We start from the raw sequence: 27920 nt of genomic DNA, 5'->3' as shown, positions 1-27920 counted from the left end.
TTCTTTTTATTTAATAATAAAGAAACAAATCCACCTTCATAAAAAACAGGCGGTCTATTTTTTGAGTAGTTTGACCTTTCATCCACTAGGGGGCACTGCAGCACAAAGACGACGATGCGTAAGCGTCGGTTGCCGAGTCATGAATAGCTGTTGTTTAACGCATGACGTAACAAGGACAAACAGTGGTGCAGCTCTTAGACGCTAAGATGAGAGCAGTTATGACAGAGAGGTAGAGTAAAAGAAGCTGGACTTTTAGCTGCCGCTTTGTTAAACACGGCTGTCATTGTATTTAAACCGAGACTGTTAGCAACAACTAGCCGCCGGTTCCAGGAGCTGCTGGAGGCTAATCTCTGGTGATAACTGGAGGCTTTTCCATTATCTCAAATCGACAGGAAAGGTAAGGTTCAAAATCAATAACTGTTCACTTCTAACCGTAAAATGTCTCTGTAGTTTTTTTTTTCTTTTTGCTGTTTTTTTATTTATTTTTTTATGGATATATACGTTTAAACGTGGATTGTTTACATGTTTTGACGCACATGTTAGTCATTATGTCGATTTTTTCCCCTGTATTTCTTAATAAAATCCCATTTCATTATTTTTCCTCACATCAATCCTTTATTTACACCATTTCTGATGGTTTATTTAGCTGATCAATGGATTACACCTGAGAGAATTTGAGTGTAATCCAATACTTGGAGTCTAATCATACATGTTTTCCACTTTTTGAGTAAATAATTAAACTAATTGGTTCCTCTGATGGTTTATAATTGATTGTGTGCTATTCCTCAGCTGCAGTCATGGTGTTCATCCAGAGCTACTGTGAGGCAAACACTTCCATCTCCCACACCTGGGTGGATCAAGGCATCTCCCCCTGCTTCTACTTCACCTTGGTCCCCACCATCCTGCTGGCCATCTCCTTCTTCCTCGGCACCGTCCACTGCATTTGCTACCAGAAGTATGGCACCTCCATGGAGCCCAAGTTCATCCCTCGCTCCTGCCTCTATAGCTTCCAGATGGTCCTCACCGTGCTTCTCCTGCTCCAGTTTCTGGGTGGGATGGTGTGGCGAGCTGCAAGCGGCGGAGAGCTCCCGGGTTATGTGGTCCTGTATGGCTGCTTCTCCATGATGGGCTGGGCCTGGGCTTTAGCTCTGCTCAGGGTGGAGAGGCAAAGGGTCCCGCTGATGGACCGGACGAGGGGACACAGCACGGCGCTGCTGGTGTTCTGGGCCTTGGCTTTCTCTGCTGAGAACCTCGCCTTCATCTCCTGGTACAGTCCGCACTGGTGGTGGGGCCTGGAGGCGACTGGTGAAGAGGTGAGGCATAATTTAGGAAACATATTAGAAAGAAGTCAAGACTAAAAACACTTCCATTTTTTTTCAGTACTGATTTTAATTGTAAAATCTTGTAAAAGATTTAAAGGTTTAAGTATTGCTTCACCAAGTTGATCCAAAAGCGTGCAATCAATCTTTGCATCTGGCATTACAATCAAACTCCTTTTATTTTCAGTCAGGCCAAAGGTGAGATAAGTATTAGCTGCATGAGCCACTCCTTTCAAGATTCAAAAGCCGTCTGAATGCAAAGCAGTAACCATCCACCCCGGCTGACAGCCGCACAGGTTTAGTGACGTTTCCCTGTTTTGCTGAGTCACTGCAAGTCCTGTTTCAGATCCTAAACCCTGTTAGCAGATGTACTAAGTCACGATGTTGCTCCTCCCATGCTGAGTCAGCAGTGGTCAGTTTGTAATTCTAAGCATGACTTGAAGTTTTTGTTCTTTTTTCCAACTTTACTACCTCTGATTATCTGTGGTTTTAACTGAATGTGTAGATGATTAAAGATTTAGCGTTTTGAAATAAAGCACAAAGCTGCTGAAGGAGAATTAAATAAGAATCTGTATTGATCTACTTTGAAATGTTTATTGAACCTCTCAGGTGCAGTTCGCTCTCTGGCTGATCCGCTACTTCTGCACTGGGCTCCTCTTCTTCATTGGTCTTAAAGCCCCCGGTTTGCCCCGAAAACCATACATGCTTCTCATAAACGAAGACGAACGGGACGTGGAGAACAACATGCAGGTAGGAGGAGGCAGGGAGGAATATTTAAGGAGTAGAAATTGCCTTGGTTTATAGTGCTGACTGTAGTATAAATAGCAGGATTTTTAACTATATTGCGGATCAGTGAGAGCTTTAAGTCTTTTAAAGACCGATTCAACCTACTAAGAGCATCAGGTTCAGGCTTGATGGAGAATATTCCTGAACATCAACAAATTTTCCTCCAATTCTTATTTAGACCTGAGCCTGGACTTGAACTGGGCCACTCTTAGACACATGTATCCTATAATCTAAACCATTTGGTTGTAGTTCTGACTCGATGATAAGCTGCGCCGTTGTCATAGTGAAAAGTGAACTTACGCCACTACTCAAACCTTTTGCAGCCTCTAATATTTAATTCCAGAACTTTCGGGTATTTTTTGGCCATCCCAACATCCCTGACAGCTTTTCCGTCTCTAAGCAAGAATGCTGTCCCCATAGCATTATTCTGCCTCCACCATGTTTCACAGGCTGCTGTGTACCGTATTTTCACGACTATAAGGCGCACTTAAACGTCTTTTTTTTCCTCAAAATGTGCGGTGCGCCCTATGGTGCGGTGCGCCTTATGTGTGTTGTAACTGCGACTTTTGAGACCACCTCATTGAGGAGATGATGAAAGAGTGGCTGAATGTAAGGAGACCAGGTGTTTTTTTTCCACCCCTCACCATCGCTGTTAATATGTAACTCCATGCGTGCCCATCTCACAGCTGATGTGAAAAACATGGGGAAACAAATTAACCCTGTGCTCGCTGTTCAACCGCTCGACATCGGTGTGAAGCGGACCCAGCAGTTGCAGCAGAAGCAGCGTGTTTACATGCAAAGTCAATGGTTGATGCGCATATAGGTGCAGCAAAAGGTCCCACAGCGCATTTTGGTGCAGCACGTCGGGAGCGTTTAAGCATCTGAAGCGCCGCGCTTCTGCTGCTCGAGATGGAAAAATTGAAGTTTTGCTGCTGGACGCGCCGCATCAACCAATCAGAGAAGCTGATCTGGGAGCTGCCAACGAGACAGACACAGCGCTCTGATGACATATGATATTAACGCAAATGGAAAAGGCTGGATGGATGCGTGGCTGAGGCAGGTGTATGTGAGAAGACTAGGTGGTTTTTTTCCACGCATCACCATCGCTGCGTGCCCATCTCACAGCCGATGTGAAAAAAAGGTGAATCAAATGAACGCTGTGCTCGCCGTTATCCCGGGGGGTCTGACAAAGGAGCTTCAACCGCTCGACATCGGTGTGAAGCGGCCGTTCAAAGTAAGGCTGCGAGCGGCGTGGGAGCGATGGATGACAGACTGAGACCACAGTTTCAGGATAAGAAGGCAGCGCCGGGCAGATTACGCCACCGTTTGCGGATGGATTGTAGATGCTTGGACTAAAGTGTCTGCTGGCTCTGTTGTTCAAGCTTTCGCAAAAGCCGGCATTATTTCTGAGGAGCTGCGCTGCACGGAAAGTGACTGACAGCGAAGAAGGGGAAACTGGCATGTCTGATTTAGCGCAGCTGTTTTATTCAGAAACAGAGGATGATGACTTTGATGGGTTTGATTAATACTTTGTAATAAATACATGAATAAAGCACAATCATACTCAGTTTTGCTCCCGCTGTATTTTTCTCCCTGAAAACTTAATTCAACAGCAGCCCCGGCGCGTCTCCTCCTCTTCATCGCGGTGGCTGGCAGGTGTTTTTTCATCTAAATAATCTAAATCTTGCAGTTATATTTGCTGTGATCAGTGGGAATAAAGTAGTTTTAATATGTTTTTAAGTGAGAAAGTCCACCTGAAAACTTAATAATTGCAGTCACTTCATCCAGATTATCTATTTCTGTCGGAGGCGCTCAGACCCCCACATACCAGCGGTGCGCTGACAGCAGAAATCTCTTCATCAGCAGCCTGTAGGCTGGGCAGCCTGGGGTTCACCGCGGCTGCTGGCAGGTGTTTTTCATCTAAATAATTTTAGCTGCAGGCACCAGGATACCGGCAATAAAAGCGAACATATTCTGTCGGCAGGTTTCAGGATTTTAAGTTAATTTAGGAGTGACCACAGCGCTGTGTCATCTGCGATGTGTCTGTCTCACGGCCAGCTGCCAGGTTTGATTAATACTTTGTAATAAATACATGAATAAAGCACAGTCATACTCAGTTTTGCCCCCGCTGTATTTTTAAATACGCAGTAGAGGTATTTAAAGGTAGTAGAGGACATGTACCGGTATATAAAAAACGCGCCCTATAGTCCGGTGCGCCTTATGTGTGTGTTAAATACAGAAATGGGACACATAACTGAGAGTGCGCCTTTTACTCCGGTGCGCCTTATGGTCGTGAAAATACGGTACTATTTTTTTTTTTTTATCAAAATGTCGTAATTCGATCAGAGAACCTCCTTCCACATCTTTCCTTTCTGCTCTATGAAACTAATCTGTCAGGCAGCAAACTTAAATTTGAATAATGGAGGAAAATTGCAAAACTTTGAAAAGACCCACCATCTCCACTTCTAAAAGATACAAGCTTACTTTCCAAGGGAAGATTTGCAATTTTTCCACTATGTCAGACTCACCACCGGTAAGTGAAAATGGAGAAGAGCACCTTCGGACGACTTTACATAAACATATCGCAAGAATGACTGACAATTAGGAGGACCACTTATTTTGATGATCCACCCGGAAAGAGAAAATCCTCCAATCTACCTTTAATGTTTATAAAATGAATGTGGAAGAAAATGCAACAACTCCAGGGGGTGTGAATACTTTTTCATATTGAATGGATTTCTGCTTTTTAGAACTTGTTGGGGAGAACAGAGGAGAACCAATCCACCTGGCAGGGATTCAGGAAAAAGGTCCGCCTGTTGGTTCCCTACATGTGGCCCCGTGGCAACATCATTCTGCAGCTCCTGGTTCTCTTCTGTCTGGGACTGCTGGGAATTGAGCGAGTTATTAACGTCTTTGTTCCCATCTATTATAAAAATATTGGTGGGTGAGCCTCATCTTTTGGGTGTATGCAATGAGAGTAAGATGAAAACTGAACCATATGCTCTTTTTCACAGTTAATGAATTAACTGATGGCAGCAGCTGGCGCACTGTGGCCTCCACAGTCTGTGTATATGTTGGGCTGAAGTTCCTGCAGGGTGGAGGAGCGGGTAAATACGAACCCTGATTTGGACAAAAGTCTCTTTTATGCAGCGTTCCACTGTTTGACCTTTTTTTTTTATTATAATTTTTTAGGTGCCTCTGGGTTTGTCAGTAACTTGCGCTCGTTCCTCTGGATTCGGGTGCAGCAGTACACCAACCGAGTGGTCCAAGTTCGTCTGTTTGCCCACTTGCACTCCCTCTCTCTGCGCTGGCATCTGGGCCGCAAAACCGGCGACGTGCTGAGGAGCATCGACCGCGGCACCTCATCCATCAACAGCTTGCTCAGGTCTATAGTTGTTCATGTCTTCTGTGTAATCAGTGGTTATCTTATACAATATTCAACTAATAATCTGTTTTTTTTACAGCTACATTGTGTTCAGCATCTTCCCAACCATCGCTGATATTGTCATCTCCATCATCTACTTCGTCACTTACTTTAACGCCTGGTTCGGCCTTATCGTCTTCATTTGCATGACACTCTACCTCAGTAAGTCCTATCATGTTTCCTCTTATTCTTCCACTGGATGTTTTCCCTCAAAGTCTAGGTGATCAGAAAGGTGCTTTTCAATTTTATTTTTATTTGTTTTTGCTGAGTAATAAAAGAAGGACTTTTGTTTGGTCAGAAGTGGTTCTGGAGGCCATTTTTTTTACCCAGTTTTTCATCCTCGTTGAATCATAACCTGTAACTTGAGTCTCCTAAACACTTCCTTACAAATGATTGGGTTAATTATTGATGTCTTCCAGCTCTCACCATCATCATCACCGAGTGGAGAACCAAGTACAGGCGAGACATGAATCAGCAGGACAACGCCGCCAAGTCCAAGGCTGTAGACTCCCTGTTGAACTTTGAGACGGTAGAGAAAACTTTTCCCATCTTGGTCATGAGCAAAGTTTTGTAAATAATCTGAAATAGATTTTCTCTTTAAGATAAAGAATAACAGCAACATATTTACTAGGGCTGCAACTAACGATTATTTTGATAATCGATTTAACTGTCAATTATTGTTTCGATTAGTCGATTAATAATCAGATTAGGTTCCTTAAAGATGATTTTATACAGAATCAAACCAGGTGAAACTATAACTTTTTGTTAAACTATAACTTTTTGACTTGTGGAGTTCAGAGTAGAGCACATTGACAGGAGAAAAGGTGTTTTTTTAATCCAAAATGGAAATATTTACATTTTTCCACATTTTTGGTATAATTGCTCCTCTAAGTGTGTCGCTTTGTCAGCTAAAAGCATGTTTTACAGACTCTGTACTCCAGTTAACGATTAATCGATTACTGAGAAGTTGGCGATTATTTTAATAATTGATTATCATGATTAATCCGATTGTTTCAGCCCTAATACTAACCTATATAAACTATTACTTTCATTGCTTTATTTGACTCCTTATTTTTAATTAAATCTGGGGAAAGAATTACTGTATTATTTTATGCCATGTGGGCATGCTCTTGTCACAGAACAGGTTTACATAGTCCCATCATAGGAAACGTTTTATTTTCACTTTTTGCATTTGAACCAATTACTTTCAAGGTTGGCGAAAATAGCATTCGTTATTTTTAAAAGATGGAAATTGATGCACAGTTTTTTTCTTTTGTGTGATTCGTAATGATTTAATATTATTCTTACAGCCTGACTAACAGTTTGATAAATGTTGCAGAGAGATTACTTGTTTTTTAATGCAGTCGTTTAGGTTCTAAGTTAAATCTGGTTTGATGTTTGACGCCTCATCACAACAGAACCGATAACGTTGATTTTGATTGGATGGTTTTCAGATATACTCGATAGATTTAAAATTTAAAGGGAAAATAATCTGTGCTAATCACGAATCCTGATGTTAGGCTGCTATCCGTTCAAGAAGCAATTTTTATGCGTGGTGGAGCCATTATCCAGTTCAAGTTTCTCAGATTGTCTGAATCTAGAAACAAAATCACCATGATCCAAACTTTACACCTAGTTTAGACTGAGCTTTGTAGCTGTTCACATGCCCAAGACTCAATGAGGCGAATGGGGAAAAACAATAAAAAGTTTCTACTCCGGCTGCAAAGCATGGTGGTAGCAGCATCATGCTGAGGGTCCATTCTACTTCCATTGGTTTTAATGAATGACACAACATAGAGTAAAGAATTATTATCTTCTAAATATTCAATTTCTTCTTTACTTAAAACCTCAGATTTAGAAACCTGAGAGACATTTAAACCTATAAGCATGATAGCAGTAGCACAGCAATGCTAATGAAGCTCCAAACTATTGGAATCACTTTGAATCAACAAATGGTTTCATTTAAGGCCCATTAGGGTGTGACAACATTGAAGTGATGGAAAAGGGACATGAAAACAGGTTTTAAAATGGAAAAAGAAACAAAAACAAAAAAGAGTTTGGAATGGGACCAAATAACGATCTGTGCTAGGAAAGGAATTCTACCTAGAAAAGTGTTTCTATATGCAGTTCAGTTGAAGAACCTGTTAGAATGCAAACTATAAGGCACACCCATCTGATTGTTCTCTTTGTCTAAACATGTAGAGGTACAAAATAAAAATAAAAAATGATTTATTTTAGCAGCGATATTTACTGTAATGCCAGATTTGAAGGATAAAGGGTCTGCTGTCATTCTGCAGGTAAAGTACTACAACGCAGAGAACTATGAGGTCAGCCGATTTGAAGACGCCATCTTGAAGTATCAGGTAAGTCCAAGCTGGTTACACTTTGTTATGTTGTTTAAAATTAGTCAGACCTGTCAGAGGGGATCAGGGCCTGTTTCCACTGCTCAGATTGTTATCTACACAAACCTTCTCAGTCTGTACATGCAGATACGTTTACTAGCTGTTAGTTTCTGTTTTACAACCAAAAAAACAAAGAGTGTATTTTATTGGGATTTAATCATGTAGATCAACACATAGTCGCAGACAGGAGGCCTCTGATAGGTCAATCTACATCTGCTCTACACTATGCGTATTTCCTGTTTGGTACCTAACCACCATTGTGGAAAACGACTCATGAAGATGGAACAGCTAGAAGAGTGAGGTGTGTGAGAATGCTGGGACCCTTTTTCCACCTGCATCCCCGCTATTTTTTGCCCTCATGTCCCTCCGTTGTCGGACAAACATGCCCCCATTTCCTCATCGCCTCGGCTGTATTTAGACCCACAGCTAGTTCATGATTGTCCCTCTTGCGTTGTGACGTGGAATAAGATAGCCTAGACCACGCTTCAAAATTGAGCATAAATCAAAAATGCCTGCGACACACTGGTGCAGAAGTATAACCAGGCCTTAAGGTCTTGCTCAGATACACAGAGTGGCAGTCCATTGGAGTGGGGCTCGAACTCAGAACCTCAGGATTCGAAGCTCTATGGCCTAAGCTCTACGCCACCACTCCTCCCTTTTTAACACCAATTTCTGATTCTCTGCAGGGTTTGATTCTAGACTTTGACTAGGCCATTTTCTGCTGTTAACCAATAGGTTGCAGTTCTGTTTTAAACCTTCACCTCAAGTCTTTTACAGCCATACTGATTCTTATTATTTTATCTTTTTACTTTGACCAGCTTTTCTCTAATACCGAATATTTTTTTATATTTTATTTTTCCCTTTGGATATTTGTTACTTTTTCACCTAAAATCTCAATTAAAAAAAATAACAGAAATTTGTTGTTTTTCGAAAGTAGGCGGACAGGTAAGGGGGTATGAGAGAGGCGGGGGGACATGTGGCAAAGGACCACAAGTCAGATTCGAACCTTGGTCGGCTGCGTCGAAGACTAAGGACTCTGTACATGGGTCGAGCGCACTAACTGCTGCACCACCTTCACGCCCAGATGTCTGTGTTTTTAATGGGAACTAATGTTTTGAGATTCAGCAGAATCACCATTTTGCATTCCTGAAAATTGTCTCGACATGGCTTGTGAAGCTTTGATTAGACGTTTCCTGTCTTCTCTTGTTTTAGGCTTCAGAGTGGAAGACTCAGGCATCCCTCGCCTTGCTCAATCAGACCCAGAACCTCATCATCGGATCCGGGCTGCTGGCCGGCTCACTACTCTGCGCCTATTTTGTCACAGAGGGGAAATTTAAGGTGCCGACTCTGTTCATTCTCAGCATATCCTGACGTATTTTATTCTTCTTGTGACAATGACAATCCTCTGATCCAAGGTTGGAGATTTTGTTCTCTTCGGTACCTACATCATCCAACTCTACACCCCTCTGAACTGGTTTGGAACCTACTACAGGTAAAACAAGGCTTTAGATGCAGTTGAAGCTTAAAAAGCTTTAAAAATTCTGATCTGTCCTTTTTTTTTCCTGCAGAATGATCCAAAATTCCTTCATCGACATGGAAAGCATGTTCAAACTGTTTGAGGAAGACGAAGAGGTATGTTTTTAAAACGGAGGCGCAGTCGGACTGGTTGTTGTAGTGTTTCCTCTAAACTTTGCATGTTGTCTGCAGGTGAAAGATGAAGTAAATGCAGGGAATTTGCTATATAAACTGGGAAGGGTGGAGTTTGACCATGTTTACTTCAGCTACACAAATGGGTTTGTTCATGTTTGCTTTCATTTTTAGTGAAATCTTGTTAAATAAGTGCAGATATATTAAAAGTAGTATATTCTTTTACAGAAAGGAGATTCTTAAAGATGTTTCCTTCACTGTTCTGCCAGGACAGACTGTTGCATTGGTATGGTGATTTTAAATCAAGAGATTTCCAATCAGTAATATATATTTTTTGTACACTAATAGCAAACTTTGTTTTTCTCTCTTAAGGTTGGACCATCAGGATCTGGGAAAAGTACTATCATTCGTCTGCTTTTCCGCTTCTATGATGTTCAGGGAGGCTGCATTCGCATCGATGGCCAGGATATCTCAAAAGTAGGGATCCAGTAACAACTTATTCTTTTTTTATTTTATTTTCTAGATGAAGCAACAGTAGTTATGTTTGCACAAGTAAAAAACAAAAAAAGTGTTGTCTTAGTGCCGTGAGTTGCATGTGACGCAAAATTTGACCATTAATACATAACGCGTTGTCCAATCTTTACAAAAATAGAAGCAAGAGTTTTATTAAAGTCCATAAAATGAACAACTTTATGAGTTGTTTTAATTTCTACTCCCCTTACGACCAAGATTTTTTCACTCTAATTTGCACCGCGTTTTTTTTTTTTCCATCAAAATGTGTTGCTCCTTGTGAGAAATATCTGAAATATTGGTGTGTTGCAGAAGTTACACTTTTCTCCATATTATCAGTTAATGTTTTCATGTTGAAAGTGATGAAGCAAAAATTTATATTTTATCTGCAGTTTAATGTAATCTGTGGTAAATAACAGGTGTTTTTTTTTTTTTTTTTTTTTTTTTTTTTTTTAAGGGTAATGGAAAAATAAAGAGCTAACATAGAAGGCCCTTTTTGGTCTGGCTGTTGACTCCCTCATCTTAATGTATTAGCATCATGAACAGTTCTGTCTCCTTATCCATTCGCTTTATTCCATTCATGTAATCTGGGAGCCCAAGCCATTTTTAATGGAGAGATTACATTTGAAGAGGGAGGAGAAATCTGTTTTCCTGATATCAAATATTGACTTTTTTTTATCAGTACCAGAGGTTTTATTTAGCTCTAGCTACATAGTTAATTTATCATCACCTCCTGTTTCCTCAGGTTAAGCAAACATCTCTGCGAGCTCACATCGGCGTGGTTCCCCAGGATACCGTGCTTTTCAACGACACAATCAAGGAGAACATCCGCTACGGTCGCATCACCGCCTCCGACCAGGAGGTGGAGGAGGCAGCTATAGCTGCGGATATACATGATAAAATCATGGCCTTCCCTGAAGGTAACCTTTTGGGCCTGCAGGTTGTAATTAATGTGTAATTTGCTTCGATCAGAGCTTTATTTTAACCTCTTTTTTTTTTTTTTTCAGGCTACGATACGCAGGTTGGTGAGAGAGGCCTCAAGCTGAGTGGAGGCGAAAAGCAGAGGGTTGCTATCGCCAGAACAATCCTTAAAGCGCCTCAGATCATTTTACTGGATGAGGTATCTGATTACTTGCAATATGAGAACCATCAGCTTTTGTTGTTTTTATCCACATCAATCAATGTAATACATTCACTTGTCCCTATTAACCTGATGTTCAAATTTAATATTTTATGGAAATTTTAGAACAAGCTGTTTAATAAAACGTATGTTTGTCTTTAGGCAACATCTGCTCTGGACACGCAGACCGAGCGCAACATCCAGGCGTCTCTGGCTAAAGTGTGCACGAGCCGCACCACCGTCGTCGTAGCACACAGGTGGGAGGAAGACGAGGCTTAGATGTGATCAATAGTTATTATTAAAATGTCTTTTAAAGGCCCATCCCCTCCTTTCCTTCCTGTTTCTCGTTTTCTACTCTGTTTAAAGCCTGGCCGCTGTTGAGGAAGTTTTAATTTTTAAGTTTTTGGAACTCTGTTTACATAATTTTCTGGTTGGTTTTATTCTTTTTTTACCTTTTATTGTCACTCATACACCAGGCTGTCCACCATCATCGGTGCGGATCAAATTCTGGTCATCAGTGAGGGTCGGATCGCTGAACGAGGACGGTAGGTTTTTTTTCCTCCCTTGGTTCTGCTGGGTAGCAGGTCAGGATTAAATATTAACCCTCTCATTTCTAAGACATGAAGAGCTGCTGTCCAAAGGAGGTCTGTATGCAGACATGTGGTCGAAGCAACAGCAGGCCCACGACTCGGATTCCTCATCAGATACAGAAGCGAAGGATCGCAAGTCTGAGAAACTCCAGCCACCGTCCTCCTCTTCCACCCAACAAGGGCATTGAATGTATCAGTTTGTTGACAAAGAAAAAAGTTATTTTTTTCTGTACTCTGCTTTTCAAAGATCTGATGCTTTGTTTAAAAGGAACAGAGCGAGGTGATTGTTATTTATTTTTAGGAATTTTGCAAGTATGTGTGCAATGTCAGGTCAGGAAAAAAAAGGAAGGTGCCTTTAAAAACTGATGTAACACTATTATTCGAATGTATGGGAATACATATCAAAGCTGATATTATTTATCAAAGGTTTTGGTAAAAGGAAAATGAACAATCTTCAGATATATGAGGCTTAAGTTAAAATATGTTTGCAGCACTTTTAGCTGTTTTTGACTTCTGTTTTTATATTTGCATTTCCTCTGTTTTGAAAAATGATCCCCTCTTATTGAGACATTCATTATTGGACATAGAAGCAATAAGAATCTAAGGGAATTAATCAAAAAAATAATTCATTTTCAGGAAGACATGATTGATTCATTTGATTAAGAGAAAAGTGAATTTACAAGCCATCAGGGATTTTCTTTTATATGTTAACTCAGACAGTTGTTATTTAATGTAAAACTGTTTTTAAGAGGTGTATAAATGTTCACTTTATCATAGTCGGTTGTAATAGTCGCTCTATCCTCATAATGGTATAGTTTGTACAGAAAAATCTTCCATGTCTACTGCTTTATCGTCCATGTCAGGTAAAATGCTGGTTTCTTATACTTTCATAGACCTAGTTATTTTTTTGCAGTGAAAACATGTTATGAAATCTCACTTCTCACACAGTAAGAATTGACATCCAAGTAACTATTGGTACTGTTTGTGAAAGGGAGTTCTGCACTATCTCTAAAGACTTTTTTTTTCTTCATTCATTGACCTGTGCAGCTAAAAATGTATATGTCATTATGTGAAGATTATGGAAATGTTTGCCATGTAGTTATAAACAATAAAAATATATATTTTTCACAGGTTCAAGGCTGTTTATTAAACTTTATGGAGAGGATGTCTCATTGAATCATAGTTGAAAAGTAGGAATCTTAAGAAAAATGAAGATGCTGTTAGAAGTTTGTAATGGAAAACGGGTGTCAAAATGAAAGTTCCTTGCAACCTGTTGCTATTGATTTAATCTCAGATTTGCATTAATGTTACTAATATGTTTTAGTTGGGTTTTTAGTGCATTTTTTTACATTCCAAAGCTAGTGTGCTATTTGAAGAACAAAGTATGTATAGAAATTTTCAGACAGAACATTTGATAACGGGATTTATACATATCTGTCTGCAAAAGGGGGGGAACCATTACATGCAGCCTAGCCTCCAGTATTTGCTGAATATTTTCCCTGATTCTTTCTTTTTTTTTTTTTTTCAAAAGAAATTGAGGCTCTGTATTTACCTGAATAAATTAAATGATAGGAACTACAAATTCCAGTAGAGGGATAGTGAAGATAAACTAGAGCAAAACAATGATGCTGAATGTTTTCAAGTTGCCAGGAGAAGGATTTTAAGATAAAACCCTTTTTTACAAAATGGCTGTTGACTTATACACACCTTTTTCAAAATATGTAAAACAAGACTGAGTTAATTTGGTAAATGTAGAAAATTATTTTTTTTATATTTAAAGATCAAAACAAATAGGTGAATACCAGATATAAGGTTAAATATTACCTGCTGCAGTCCTTCAAAAGTAGATAATTTTATCAATTTATTTTAATTTTATTTTCTAATAAATATGAACAATTACTTTAGATGAGACATGGAAACTTTTGCATTTTTTCCTTGAAATAATGAATAGATTAATTCTGTCTGGCAGAACAAGAGGCTAACTGAAGAGTTTTAGGTTCATGCGATCTGGAATTTGGACATTTTGCAGAAATATATCATACCTTTTTGGTTTGATACATTTTGGGGAAAAAAACATTTAAATTTTTAAGTGAGGTAAGAAAAAAACTATGAAGAAACAAAAAAAAAAAGATGCTTTTCTAAAAAGTGATATTTTACTTTTCTTGAAATTAACCCTCTGACAAACTTTTGCATTTTTTACTAAGTTTGAAAATTTAATAGAACTAGTTCAAATAAAGTTACGTTGAACTTTATTGAATAAAATATGTACATATGTATTCATCTTTACGTATATACGGATGTATATCAAATTAGTTTATTTACATGGCACCAATTTCTATTAAAACTACACCTCCGTCACTGAGGGCTCTGGCTTTGCCCACAGCGCCCCCTGCTGCCCAAGTGGCTTCATTTGCCTGGAAACGGAAGTAAACACCAGGCGGGTCTTGTCTGGACGTCCTCTGTCAGGGCGTGTTTCTAGCCAAGTTAAGCTTGGCAGGAAGCAGGGATCAAGACGGGCAGACTTTATTTCTCCCCCAAATTCAACGGTCTAATGCTTAATTTACAGTAACTATGGATTTCAACGCTTTATTCAACGAGCACACGTTTCAATTTTCGGACTTCCAGGAGTTCACGGTATGAGCTAAAATCCTGCTAGGTCACGCGCTAAGCTAGCAGACGCTAACTCGTTAGCTCGCCGATGAAAATAACCGACAACTCTTGACTGCCTTATAAGGAAAAGCATATAACAGCCTAACTGTCTTTCTTGGGTTTAAAACAACACGCTCACGTTAATTATTGCATTAAATATTTACTATTCTACTCTACAAAATTGAAACTATGAAGTTATTTGTGGGTGGAGGCTGCTGTTTAGCTGTTATCTCAGCGCGCTAACTGACGTCACCGTGGGTTGTGGTTAATTACTGTCACAGATGGTTTCCTGCACACCGTTGCATTGCGAAACAGACATTTTCTGAACATTTAGCTTTATGTGTTTATGTTTATAAATTATGTTTAGTTATTTTCCCAGACGAGTGTTATTCTGTGTTCTTTGATTCCCACGTTTTAGCTCATGTTATTGTTTTTGCAGTTTCTTCCTGGGCACCAAAAACTGACCGAGCGAGTGAGAAAAAGACTGTACTATGGCCTGGACAAAGATGTGTCACTAGATGCCCTATCTGCCCCTGTTACAGGTGAGTTAGTAACCTAGATATGTATCAGGCATTATTCAATGAGGCTTTAATGTTTCTGTTTAGCTTATCCAGTCTACGGCTGAAACATTTGATCAGATTAATTGTGATTAATCAATTGTTGAAATAAGCATCATCTAATTTCCTAATCCTAACTAATTAATTGTTAACTGAAATATAGAGACTAAAACATGCCTGACAGAGCAACCCACTTAGATCAGTTATTATAGCAATATTCATTTAATGTTCATTTACTTTCTGAAAAGCTGTCCTAAACTAAATTTTTTAAGATTGGAAAAAAAAAGATATAAACATTTTGCATTTAAGATAAAAAAAAAAAAAAAATCATCTGGGAATATCCTCTATCCAGAACTCCTCAAGTTGAAAAGTTTTAGCTTCCCCCTGGTTTAATTTTATAAAAAGTCTTTGAAGAACCTTTGGCTGTCTGATTATTAATCGAGAAAATAATCAACAGATTAATCGATTTGCATAATAATTGTTGGAAGCGGCCCTAATCCAGTATAAATGTTATCAAAGCATATTTTCGTCTCATTCAAATAAATGCTTATTTTAGTGTTTTGTAATGGAAACTCACATGTTGTGAGGTTTGTGTGGATATAATTAAATTAAAATTATTGATGGCTGACATGTTGACTTTGTACTTGCAGATATTGCTGTTGAAATTTTCCAAAAGTCTGCTCCAAGTCCAATCCGGAAACTCCAGAAGAAATATGCAGCTCATGTTGCAAGGTTTGTCTTTTCAAACATATTTTTTTTTAAACACTGCACTTGTCATTATTTTCAAAAGATTATTGTAAATTCAACTGCACCACTTCGTAGCACATGTCATCTCAAGGCACTTTACAGTTCAACCAGATCATACAGTCAAATTGATTAAAAGTTTTCTATCTAAGGAAAAACACAGCGAGGCAGACGAGCTCTGAGCCAGCTCCCATGACAGAGGATGAAAGAGAGAACATCCAGCTAGTCACAGTCAGAGAAACAGGCCAAGCCCGAACATCTATAAAAAAGGTGTTGATGGCAGCAGCGCAGCTTATATTTCTCCTCAAGATGGACTCACAGCCAAACAGGAACAGACCAGATGATACTACTATGAGAAAAAGCACCGAGAGAGCATGTTAGATATTGAACTAACACATTCTGCAGAGTGGGAGAGTAGAGATAGAATAATGAAAAACGGTCCCTATGTCCTCCAGCAGTCTAAGACTATAGCAGCATAACTATTATTAAGTATATTTCTCTCTTGATTTAGGGAGGCTTGCATCTCTCCATGTGCAATGATGCTCGCTTTGGTTTATATTGAAAGACTTCGACACAGAAATCCCGAGTACCTGCAAAAGATCTCCTCATCTGACCTTTTCCTGATCTCCATGGTATGTTCGGGCATCATATATCACTGTAAATATAAAGCGGTGTTATTAATAGCATCTGTTGGAAATACGGTTGTGTGTTAAAGGGAGATTTGACTAATGAGATTCATATTTGTCTTTTTAGATGGTTGCCAGCAAGTACCTGTATGATGAAGGTGAGGAAGAGGAGGTTTTTAATGATGAGTGGGGAGCAGCTGGGAAACTGGACGTTGAAACTATCAACAACCTGGAGATGAATTTCCTGAATGCCATTGTAAGTGATCCATTGTGTTTTTTCCTGTATGTGTTTTTGTTGGATGAAGCTTTTCACCCTGTTGTTTTTTTATTCTCAAGGAGTGGAGCCTCTTCACCAAACCGAAAGACTTCTTTGATTTACTCAGCCAGCTGGAAACCAGGTTTGTTCAAATCTACAGCTGACAAAGTTTATCTCTAGTGTGTTTGTAAAATGTAGTTGCATTATTTCCGACGAGGTTGTTACATTTATTTTTAAATACTTTAAATCTGCTATGTTGGGTAAATGTATTTATTTTTTGTTTGCAGCGTTGCGGTGAAGCAAGGAATGAAGCGTGGCTGGTTCACCTACACAGACCTGTGTGTGCTGCTGGATCACTCTGCCTGGAGTCACGCCCTCACTGCCTTCTATCAGCACTTTCTAAAGGTTAGAAACCTGCTTGGAAACAGTTTAAAACCAAAGAACAGTATTGTTGAAATGGATGAGAAAAGGTTAAAAACATTTTATGCATCTTTGTTGTTTTTTTTGTTTTGTTTTTAGGTTTCCTGTATGCTCAGCCTGGTCTACCTAACCAGTGTAGCTGGTCTTATTGCCAGCAGCGCTGTCGTGCGCCAGCTCAGTTTGTCCAGAGGTGACCAATCCCTACTTCCCTCGTTTAACGAAATCGGTTTCACCCACATCCAGACTTCCAATCCAAAAGCTCAAGCCCACCGCCTGCCTTGTTGTGTTCTGACCAATAAGTCTTTGAACAGTCACTCTGGTTCCCTTAAAACCAACCAACACGAGAGACAGAGAAATTCCCCTTTGGTTTCAAGGAAAAGCTCAATTTTGTGTCTTTGGGGTTCCCTTTTGGCCTCTGGTGGCCGTGGACATCCTGGACATAAGTCTGACTTGGAAAGTTCCTCCTCTTTTGGCTGTTTTGGAAACCTTCCTAATCTTCATTGTGTATTTAGAAACACCTCAGCCCTCCTTCACAACGGTCCTGTTAAAAGCCATCGTCAGCCGGGATGGCAACCCTCTGCAGGATCCAGTCTGGACTCACAAATCGGGACCTTTCCGACCGTCGACCTGTCACCCTGCCGTCCTGAGCTTCTGCTGCCCGCAGACAAATATCAAGCTCTGCTCATGCCTGGCTAGGGGCGACACTCTAATTCATGCTGGAAACACTTTGTTTTTGACTCACCATTGTCTAAAAAAAGGCACGTTTTTAGAATACAAATATAAAGAGGCACTTTTTCAAGGATAAAATTGGATTTTTTTTTTCACAGCGCGGTGATAAATGAAATTATATGCAGCAGAGATTATTTCTCTTTAGTTTTATATCTACTAAAAGAACTAAAAAAGGTGAGAAGATTGCTTTCGTATTGGAATGAGCAGGGTTTGTTCTGAATGTTTTGAGTTATACACGGTAATTGTAATGATGGTAACTGCTTGGGAGGTGAGCGTATGTGTTTAAAAGTTGCTAAAGCATATCTTAAAGTTAAAAGCTTTTATTTTACCAGCTGTGTAAGAAAGGAACAACCAATTTAGGCGTTTCATTTTGCTATGTGTAACTAGGGTTACCATTTATTTTTCAGTGGAATCATCAGATATGTTGCAAGCACTGGTTTTATTTTTTGTAACACCATATAGGTTGGGGTTGTCCCTGCCTTACTTCATCCAAGAGAAGGGATAGGAGAATGGAAGCAGACTACTGAATTAAAGCATCATCTGCAGATCAAAAGGCACCTGAAATAAGACATCATCTTATAATTTTCTTTAATATCTAGTATTTTCTTTATTTTTGCACCATATTTCACAATGGTAATATGATGTGACAATCTTAAAGATAGATATTCCTGTTAGCAGGTTAAAGGTCGGCATTGAAGATTTGGCCTCTTTGGGTTTTCTTTGCGGCTCGATTGGTTCTGTCTGGCACAACAAGAGGCTAACTGAAGTGTTTTAGGATCTGGAATTTGCACATTTTGCGGAAATACACCATTAGATTACCTTATTGCTGCTTTCTTCTGCATTTAAACGCCACAGAAGGAGAAAAAAAAACATATTTTTATGAACTAGGATGTAAAAAAAAAAAAAAAAGGCATGTTTTTGGTTTGATACATTTTGGAGAAGAAAAACATTTAAATTTGTAAGTGAGGTAAGCAAAAAAAAAAAAAAAACAATGAAACTAATAAATGCTTTTCTAAAGAGTGATATTTTTCTTTTCTTTATATTAACCCTCATCTTCCAAGCCTTAGAATGAAACTGCATCATGCTCTCTTATATTTTAAAGGTGATGTCTTACCTTGTTACCCTCTGAAAACAGGTTAGCAGGTCTGCTAATGCTAACCTTTATTTGGCATGGGCATCTCCAACCTGCTCATCAATGGTTCTTAATAGGGGTAAAAATGATATAAAGAGCTAACTTATGTACTATATAAATAAATAGCCTTAAAAGGCTGTATGTTTTTCTTTTTTGTAAAGCTAAAATGCAAATAAACTTGGTTGTTTAAGATGCAACGGATTTCCTATGGCAGATATAAAAAAAAAGGTTATTGGAAATTATACATTTTTGAGAAATTTAAGGCCAAGAAGAAACAATTTCTCAGCTCTATCATGGAGCTACTAGGATCTGCCAATACTTGAGCTCCCTCTCATGTCCAACCTAATATTTATATATATATTTTGGACCCATCAAAATTTACTAAACATTTCTATTCTTTTTATGTTCCCTGATAAAACTAATATTTTATTCATTTATATTACTTTTGTCAAATTAATGATTTAGATTCAAATGAAGCCATGAACTGTAATGAATGTTAATGCTCCAAAATAATCTATTTTTTTATATTTGTTAACCTCATCCTTAAGCTGTGTAATTATATTTAAAATGCCCCTAATTGTTTTATGATGTTTGGAGAGTAATAATTGTTTGCTAAAATATTCCAAGTGTTATCTGTCATTTTCCATAATTATGAAATATTTAGTTGGACAGAATATCAGGACAGGAGATGCTCAGACTGGACACAGGTGACATTGCCCTTAATTCTAAAGGGTCACTGAATGATGGAAGCACAGCTGAGAAAAAACAAAGAAGGAACATTTATTGCAACTATTATCTGTACTGTTATCCCAAAATGTTATAGATTTATTCCATTATTCCAAAATTCATCAGGTGGAGTACTTTTAAAATTGAGCATTTAAATTCTTGTACAGTGTCCATTCATTTCCTAGGTTTTGATTTATTTTTTATTCAAAGTGCAGCATTTGAGGATTAAAAAAATAAAATTTCAACATTACCAAACCTTTAGCTTTTTGTAAATGGGATCATATCTATGAAAGCTTGGTTATAATACAGGGATTTCATTAGTCAGCTAAAACAGTTAGCAGCTGTTTGCTGTGTAAAACGGGTTGAAGTTGGGTGACCTAGATATAAAAGAAAAGCCAAGCCATATATGGTCAGAAAGTTATATTATTATAGCTCTAATCTGAGTGAACTGGAACTTTTATTTCACCTGTGCAGTAATGCACTTCTGGTAAGAAGCATATTTATAGATGTTATTTTAAGGAAGCCCTGTAATCTTAGCTACTCTTAAAAACCAGAAACGTAACAGCATAAGTCTTACCATCAAAAACAGGAAGAAGTTTGGAGAAACCATACGATTATGTAGTCATAAACATATACGTGTTAAGTCTCCTAAACTCTGCATGGACTAAATAAGTGGTCTGATGCCCTTTGCTAAGTAGGGTGGATGATTCTCTTCCAAATTTCCTGGGAACCTTAATGGAGGTATGTAATGAAAACACACAATGAAAATAGTGTGCCTGCTATGAGCCTGGTTCCGCTGAAGGTTTCTGCCTGATAAAAAACAAGTCTTTCCTCTCCACTATCGCCGTATGCACAGTCGGTGTGAAGGTTTGCTGAAGAGTCGATGACAAAACGCAAGCGGAAATCGTCACTGCAAGCTCACCCAGAAGGAGCATGTCATGCCTGTCAATGACTCCATGCAACCAGCTGTTGTTCCTTGATAGAAACTTTTATGGCACTGCATAAATAAACAGAATTTAATTGAAATGCTCAATAAAGGTCTTTATATCAGATATGATGTATTTCTAAAATTTTCATTGAGATTATTCCACAAAAGATTTCTTTGTAAGATTTTTACACATCTTCACCAGGAAAGAGAAGAGTTATAGAAGGACACAATGTCCTGGATATCAGTGAAGGCACAATAACTGTTGACAGACATATGAACAGATGTCTAGATTTGGGAGAAAACAGGCAGTCCCTCCCCTTGAACCTGTGCCACTTTCCTTTTTCCCCTCCCCTCCTCTGCCACCAGCCGGACACATACCGCTCTGGAGCTCCTAATATAGACCCAAGTGCTTTATAGGAAAGGGTAACAAACCAAACAGTCCCCGTCATTTGAGACCTGCTTTTTTTTTCCATGGACACACAGGAAAATGGAGCCTCTAACACGGGTGAATATTGTTTCTCTTTGGACACTTTCTAAAAAATCCTTTGGATTTTAAAGAATTTAGAGGTTTCTTGCGTTTGTTTTGTTGAAGGTATTATGTTCACAAGAGCAAACAAAGATAAAGAAACAAGGTACTTTTAAAGGACTGCCATGTTTTTATTGTGCATATACAGTTAATTCATATTGATAACTGTCTTGTTGCCAGCTGGTATTTGTATTTATTTACATGCAACATGCTTCTGCTTCCTTTCTGATGAGCTGCTGTGGGTTTTCCTAGAGAATGATGCTGAGGTGTATGTGAATTTCATGAAGAGTCACAATTGCTATGACGCCATTCCAATCAGCTGCAAGCTGGTCATATTTGACACAACCTTACAGGTAAACTTCTATATTATTTTTTGTTTCCATTAAGTGTAACGAATAGTGCACATTTTGTTCCAAACGCAACTGGAAATCATTTATCTCGAAAAGTGAGGAAAAAGTGAATGTTGTTAAAAAGCTGGAGTTTCTGCATGTTTCTGGTCAAACTCAGACATTTAACATATAACCGCTGATTTTCATTTTGATGTCAATGTTTCTAAGAAATGCTTCACATGTTGCATGGAATCTACCAACGTCTAGCAGTTGGGAATAGTACTGCTCCTCCCAGATCCTCTAAATTTCTAGGTTTTACAGCAGAAACTGCCTAAGATCCCTTAATCCACGAGATTTAACTTGCTCAATCAAAATGTTAAGTTATTTTTTTTAACCAAAAATGTTCTCACTAACTGGTGTTTTAGTTTTTTATTTTTTTTTATTCAAAAGAATCTACTCTGCCTGGTTTGTGACCCAGAGGCCTGACACTATGGCTGTGTCCAAATGTCCACCCTAACCACTATAAAGGGCCCTCTGTAGTGATTATGCCATTTAAGATGAGAGTCCAAATGTCTAGTGGATGAAAAAGTAGTGGACTTGAAATTTCCCACAATGCACCTTGAAAAGTAGTGATCATCCATGGTCACTAGACGAGCAGATATATCTCAGAATGCTTTGTGCGGAGGGCTTTCCTCACAAAGCATCATGGGATTTGTTATCACAGCGCCCCGCTGTCGCTACCCGGCAGCAGCTACAAATACCAAAGATGGAGCAGGCATCATGTGTGGAGACGAGTTACGTGACCAACGAGGAGCGAAAAGTAGAGATCAACTGTCCAAATGGTCATTTAACTGAGTTTGCCATAAGGTCCACTATATAGTCCAAGTTCTGTATAGTGATTGAGGGATTTAGGGGTTAGGGCGGACGTTCGAGCCTACAGCCTACGTTACCTTACACTACACTGTCAGGGACCAGAAACAAGTGCTTGCAAAAATCTTCTTAGGTCTGCACTAAATGTATAATAACTGCAATTGGGGGGAAACATGTTATTTTTATTTTTTCATTTTTTTTTTTTTGCATAATACAAACAGTTTGTTGCATATTTGCAACAACAGGCATAAGGGGTTTGACGACTTTTTATGCTGCTGTCTCCAAAGGTGAAAAAAGCCTTTTTTGCCCTGGTGGCAAATGGCTTGCGGGCTGCACCTCTATGGGACAGCAAGTTGCAGAGATTTGTGGGTAAGACATTCTCTTCTAGATGTGTTTTTTACCGTTGCCTCATATAAGAGCTTGGATGTGAATCCTTTTCTTCCACAGGCATGCTGACTATTACTGATTTCATCAACATCCTCCATTGTTATTACAAGTCACCCATGGTGAGCACAAATACAAAGGAGCTTAACTTCAGTTTAAGGTCAATGTTTTGAGGAGCTCCTGTTGTATTTTTTTATTTACATATGTATGTTTCTTTATAGTATATCTTTTCTCTCTAGATCATTATAAACTGTACATTTGTTATATTTTTGTATTATATTTGTGTTTTTTTTTATTAAACATGTGTATTTTGGTTTTACTGTAACTTAGCTCCAAAATGGTGCTTAATTGAAATGTACTGATTAATAACATCAGTATGATACTGATTTAATTAATGTCATTTATCATCTATTTTTTTCTCCCAAAGGTCCAAATGTATGGACTGGAGAGCCATAAGATAGAAACATGGAGAGGTGATTCCCTTCGAAGTAAATAACTATCACTAACAATGTCATCTTTAAGCTGAAATCAAACTAAATGTCAATTTGAGTTCTTCCCGTTTTCCAATCTAGATGTGTACTTGAAGTCTCCGACTCAGTTCCTTATCAGTATTTCTCCACAGGCCAGGTAAAAAAAAAAAAAAAAAATGTCTTATTTCTTGCTTATTTTCTGCAAAACCTTTAAATGTCACTGGCATCTCTGCTTTTCCGGTTGCAGCCTCTTTGATGCCATCTATTCCTTACTCAGATACAAAATCCACAGACTGCCCGTCATCGACCCAGAGTCTGGAAATGTTCTGCACATCCTGACTCACAAGCGAATCCTCAAGTTTCTACACATATTTGTAAGCTGTTGTGTTTGCCCTCACACATTTCTTCAGTTTTTTTTTGTCTGTTTGTTTTTTTTTTGTTAATTGTCATTTCAATGTTTTAGATACTAAAACAAATGTTATCTGACTAAAAGATTACCAGAATCAATCAAAGAGCCTCTCTGGACCTGTGTTTTTCGGTTCAATTTGCATGTTTTCTACGCCATAACAAGGCTTTTGTGGGGCTACTCTATAAAGCCCGGAGCTTCACACTACTCCAGACATTTTGAATTGAGCAAGCTTTGTGGGTGGGAATCAAAACGTCTTCAAACTTGGAAAAGAAAGTCCAGTGATTTGTTTTTTTTTTTTTACTTTTTTCTAAGTCTATTTGTTCCTCATCTGTTTTTGAATTTCTTTAGATCAAAGCTTGATGCACTACTTTTTTTCTGAACACATTTGAGCTTTTTTTTTCTAAATAAATATAGTTATCATTTGAAAACTGCTTTTTGTATTTACTTTTCTGTTTTTATTGTATAATTAGCTTCATGTACTAAATCAACATATGAACAGAGGAAATCATGGTTTCTGGATATATTTTCAGGGGAAAAATTTGCCCAAACCTGCGTTTCTTCAGAGGCCGGTCCAGGAGCTGGGCATCGGAACGTTCAGGAACATTGCTACAGTCCACCAAACAGCGTCGCTTTACGAAGCCCTGTCTATATTTGTAGAGAGACGAGTGTCTGCACTTCCTGTGGTGGATGAGCGAGGTATTTCTTATTTAAAATCAGCGTTTCCATCTCTGACTTTATCTGCTCTTTGTATCAGCTTTGAACTGTTTGTTTATCTCAGGCAGAGTGGTGGCACTCTACTCAAGATTTGATGTCATCGTGAGTACAGCAGAAATCCTCTGATTTAAGGCTTTGTTGTTTCCCACATGACTCAGCTGCTGACTTTCTGAGGGATTTAGCTTTTCTTTTTTTTCACAACAGAATCTTGCAGCCCAGAAGACCTATAACAACCTGGACATGACGATGCAGGAAGCCATTCACAGACGCACATGTTGTGTTGAGGGTGTGATCAAGTGCTTTCCAGAGGAATCTTTAGAAATGGTCATAGATCGAATAGTTAAATCTGAGGTAGGTGGGGTGTTTTTTTGTTTTGCAATCAAATCAGGAAGTCAGGTGAAGAATAAAAAACACATATTTTTTTCTTGCAGGTCCACCGGCTGGTCCTGGTGGACAGGTTTGACGTTGTGAAGGGCATTGTCTCTCTATCTGACCTGCTGCAGGCTTTGGTCCTCACGCCTGCAGGTATCGATGCTCTTCTGTCTTAGGAGTAAACAACAGCGTTTTCTCTCCTCTGCTTACTGCCTGTGCAGGCCTGAGGCCTGGCATTGTACCGAGGCAGGTAGGCTCTTAAGCTTTTCTATCCCCAACAACCCTTCAACATCTTGTCTAGTTCTCAGTACCATGGTGTACGTTTTTTTTCCATCTCTCTTTTACCCCTAAATAAAGTCCAGTGCAACCAGATTCCTTTAGAACTTCTCTATCGCTTTTTGGTATAAATCCAGCTGCTTTGTGGGGTTCTTAAGGGCTTGTTAGATGACATGTAAACAAAACGCATCATTAAGACCAAGGAACACAGAGCCATTCAGGGAGAGCGATCGGCAGATGTTTAGGCTTATGAAACAATATAGCAGCAATCTTCTGGTCAGGTAAGACCAAAAAATAATAACAGTAATAATTATTTCATCATATGCAAAAACAAAAGTTGTTACCCCTCAGTGTACTGCCACTTTTTTTTTCCAGTGTGCAACACCTACCTTTTTAAGTAGCATATTTGTTGACAAGAAAATTGTGTTGGGAGAATCCCATTGGCTCGATGCAACACACTTTCTGTACATGCATGGGGCTGTAGGAGTTTCAGATGAGTGAGGAAATGCAGAGAACTATAATCACAGCGTGGTGCATGCCTGGCTGAATGATAATAGCAGAGCTCTGAACAGTCCTTTACAAGGAAACGGTGCTCTGATGCAAGCTAACACTCATGCATCCACCTGGAAAGGCTGATGCTGCATGAACAGCTGTGACAATCAGATATAAAATGACATCTGGGGCGGTGCTAGCCATTTGAGGAGCCATGAGCACAACTACTGTGTGAGGCCCCCTACCTGAAAATAAACAATATTGCTAAATTTGCCATTTCGTTTGTATTTATTTCCAAACTTCTCAATATTAACAATTAAAAACAGCTGTAATAAATTAAAGGAGAAATTAAAGTCGTGAAAAAACATTAAAAAAAATTTGCCTCAACAATGGAGCATATACTTCTACACAAGATTACCTTTTTTTTTTACTAATTGTGGGGAAAAATTACGAGATTAAGAGGGTTTTAAAATGAGAAATCAAAAAAGAAAAGGGATTAATTGCAACATTGTGTTGTTTTTTTTTGTTTCTTTTTTTTTTTTTTTTGCATTGCATCTAATAATATCTTTACATATTTTGTTGTAAATTTGTCCTTATTTTGATTTCTATAATTAGGATTTTTTTCCAAGCCCAATGTTTTCAGTGCCTCACAGGTACTTGGGGCCCTGGAAACTGTGATGTGTAATGCGAGTGAGCAAAGCGCTGCCTCTGGGTAGAATAGTAGGGCTAAAGAGACATAGGTTTGTTGAGGCCAGGCCATACTGAGAATAAATAAATTTCACTGAATGGAACCATAATGAGCTTATTGAAATCTGTTGTTGGATTTATCACAAAAAAAACAATATATCAATAGATAAATCTGTATATGCTTCTATTGGATATTTGTATGCATTAATAGAGGTATAAAAATAGATTCGTTATCACTTAAAGCACTACTGTTTACAAACACCCTTTATGTGATAGTTGTGCTTTAATTGAAACTGCCGATTTATGGCAATTCTGCAAAGAGGTGTGGCCATAAATCATAAGTCACTAGATGTGTGAAAAGAATAGAAACTCACCTCTATAGCGGCTCTTAGGCAACTTGTTGATCCTTTTTTTATCCTAAAGGAAAACAGTTGCATTGAATTTTATTTAGGGGAATGTTTGTTTTTTTAAACTGGGCGCCTCATTTTTTAGGTTTCTGCTTGTTAAAACCAAGTATCACTTTCTATAAAATTCACAATTACACTCTACTTTGTTTCGGTCTGCCACATTTAAGAATAAAATAAAAGGAAATTTGTGTTTGTAACATGAGGAAAATGTGAAAAAGGCTCTAATGTTTTTGATATTTATTGTATGTTCATTTGCAATGTTTGTAATTTGTATTTTTCAGAAAATGAAAGGAGAGATGATGAAAGGACAGATTTTCTGACTGTGCCATTTACTGTAACAGTAATGATGGCAATCCACAACCTGAGTGTTTTCACATCCAGGAAGAAGACTCTCATGACGTAACCGTTAGCTCCTGAGATATCCAATCCACACAGACTCCGTTTGCACACCTTGATCAATATGTTTACTCAGCATAATCTACTGGGATCGTAATAAATCCATGTGAACTGATGCAGATGTGTTTTATTGATCCTGCCTCTTGACATGCACATTCATTACTATGTAATAAACAGCTATATGCAACCAGCAGGATCCTTATCCACATGGTGACATACTCATACTTTGCACCAACTCCCCCCCACCCCCTATTAATACAGTAAACAAGGAACACGTGACCATTTTTACCCCCTTATTTGTGATGGTGCTTATGATGTCTCCGCCCATCTGTGGGCCCCTTTCAGGACGTCAAGTTAGAATAATAAGGATCTACAAAAGGAGTGTGTAGATCCTTCACAGGAAAATAGCTCTTTAGCATATTTATAAAAATTAGATTTATTGTTAATTTTAAACATACATAATAGTACAATGTCATTTATGACAATGTGTATCATATTTAATAAACTGTAAATGGCCTGTTTAGCCTATAAGCAGGGGCGGAGCTAGATGGGGGGCCAGGGTTGGCCAATCCCACCCCTACCATTATTTTTCTTTTAATACAGATGGTGGCAGCAGTAATACTCTCCAGTGGATTATATATTCGGAACATTTACATTTTTTGTGGTTAATTATACACATCAATATACTAGCATCAAAGATGATAAATACAGAATTCCTGCTCTTTTCAGAACTAGATTTTGTGTTATATGGGGTAAAGAGAAAAGGATGTCTCTGCAAGTCATCTGGGAGTCTTCAGTGAAATAGATAAATAGTAACAATTTGAATAAAAACTTATCAAATAAACAATTTATGTAGATATTAGTAGGCTATTTGTAAATATAAATTTATGCAGAATGTTTATTGATACAAGTAGGTAAGTAATGACGATGGAAAAGATTTATGCTCCAAAACTGAAAGAATTTTATCCACTCTACCTTTTATTTAGAAACCACGGATGTTTAAATATATGTGTCTATTTGTCA

At 38.5% G+C, this 27920-nt stretch overlaps 3 protein-coding genes across 6 annotated transcripts; all 3 read left to right on the top strand.

Annotated features, from left to right (window-relative positions):
- The first annotated feature begins 117 nt into the window (after nt 1–117).
- Nucleotides 118–12931, top strand: abcb6a (ATP-binding cassette, sub-family B (MDR/TAP), member 6a). Its single transcript, XM_038280358.1, has 20 exons — nt 118–397; nt 790–1313; nt 1929–2069; nt 4856–5045; nt 5120–5212; nt 5298–5490; nt 5570–5691; nt 5949–6058; nt 7827–7892; nt 9144–9269; nt 9347–9423; nt 9500–9563; nt 9639–9724; nt 9807–9864; nt 9951–10055; nt 10834–11008; nt 11096–11208; nt 11371–11465; nt 11685–11753; nt 11827–12931. Exons 2-20 carry the CDS (start codon nt 798–800, stop codon nt 11984–11986), a joined length of 2559 nt encoding a protein of 852 aa, XP_038136286.1. The 5' UTR covers nt 118–397; nt 790–797; the 3' UTR covers nt 11987–12931.
- A 1294-nt stretch (nt 12932–14225) lies between these two features.
- On the top strand, nt 14226–18640 carry cnppd1 (cyclin Pas1/PHO80 domain containing 1). The gene is made up of 8 exons (XM_038280241.1): nt 14226–14432; nt 14887–14989; nt 15655–15736; nt 16260–16380; nt 16502–16630; nt 16711–16772; nt 16918–17035; nt 17150–18640. The coding sequence occupies exons 1-8, from the start codon at nt 14370–14372 to the stop codon at nt 17744–17746; spliced, it is 1275 nt and encodes a 424-aa protein (XP_038136169.1). The 5' UTR covers nt 14226–14369; the 3' UTR covers nt 17747–18640.
- Nucleotides 18641–20906: 2266 nt separating this feature from the next.
- On the top strand, nt 20907–27013 carry prkag3a (protein kinase, AMP-activated, gamma 3a non-catalytic subunit). Of its 4 annotated transcripts, none has more exons than XM_038280123.1 (13): nt 20907–21070; nt 21158–21197; nt 21344–21444; nt 22578–22659; nt 22738–22796; nt 23102–23147; nt 23247–23301; nt 23422–23518; nt 24084–24249; nt 24332–24369; nt 24472–24618; nt 24699–24889; nt 26783–27013. In XM_038280123.1, the coding sequence occupies exons 1-12, from the start codon at nt 21053–21055 to the stop codon at nt 24813–24815; spliced, it is 966 nt and encodes a 321-aa protein (XP_038136051.1). In that variant the 5' UTR covers nt 20907–21052; the 3' UTR covers nt 24816–24889; nt 26783–27013. The 4 variants fall into 4 exon arrangements, with proteins under 4 accessions (XP_038136051.1, XP_038135983.1, XP_038135919.1 ...); XM_038280055.1 differs by having other exon boundaries at nt 20908–21070; nt 23102–23162; XM_038279991.1 differs by having other exon boundaries at nt 20910–21070; nt 23392–23518.
- The last annotated feature ends 907 nt before the right edge of the window (nt 27014–27920 follow it).

This window comes from Cyprinodon tularosa, unplaced genomic scaffold (assembly GCF_016077235.1).
Source record: "Cyprinodon tularosa strain WSP-4 unplaced genomic scaffold, ASM1607723v1 ctg1, whole genome shotgun sequence".
NCBI classification, from domain to species: domain Eukaryota; kingdom Metazoa; phylum Chordata; class Actinopteri; order Cyprinodontiformes; family Cyprinodontidae; genus Cyprinodon; species Cyprinodon tularosa.
This window is presented reverse-complemented; position numbering and strand designations above follow the sequence as displayed.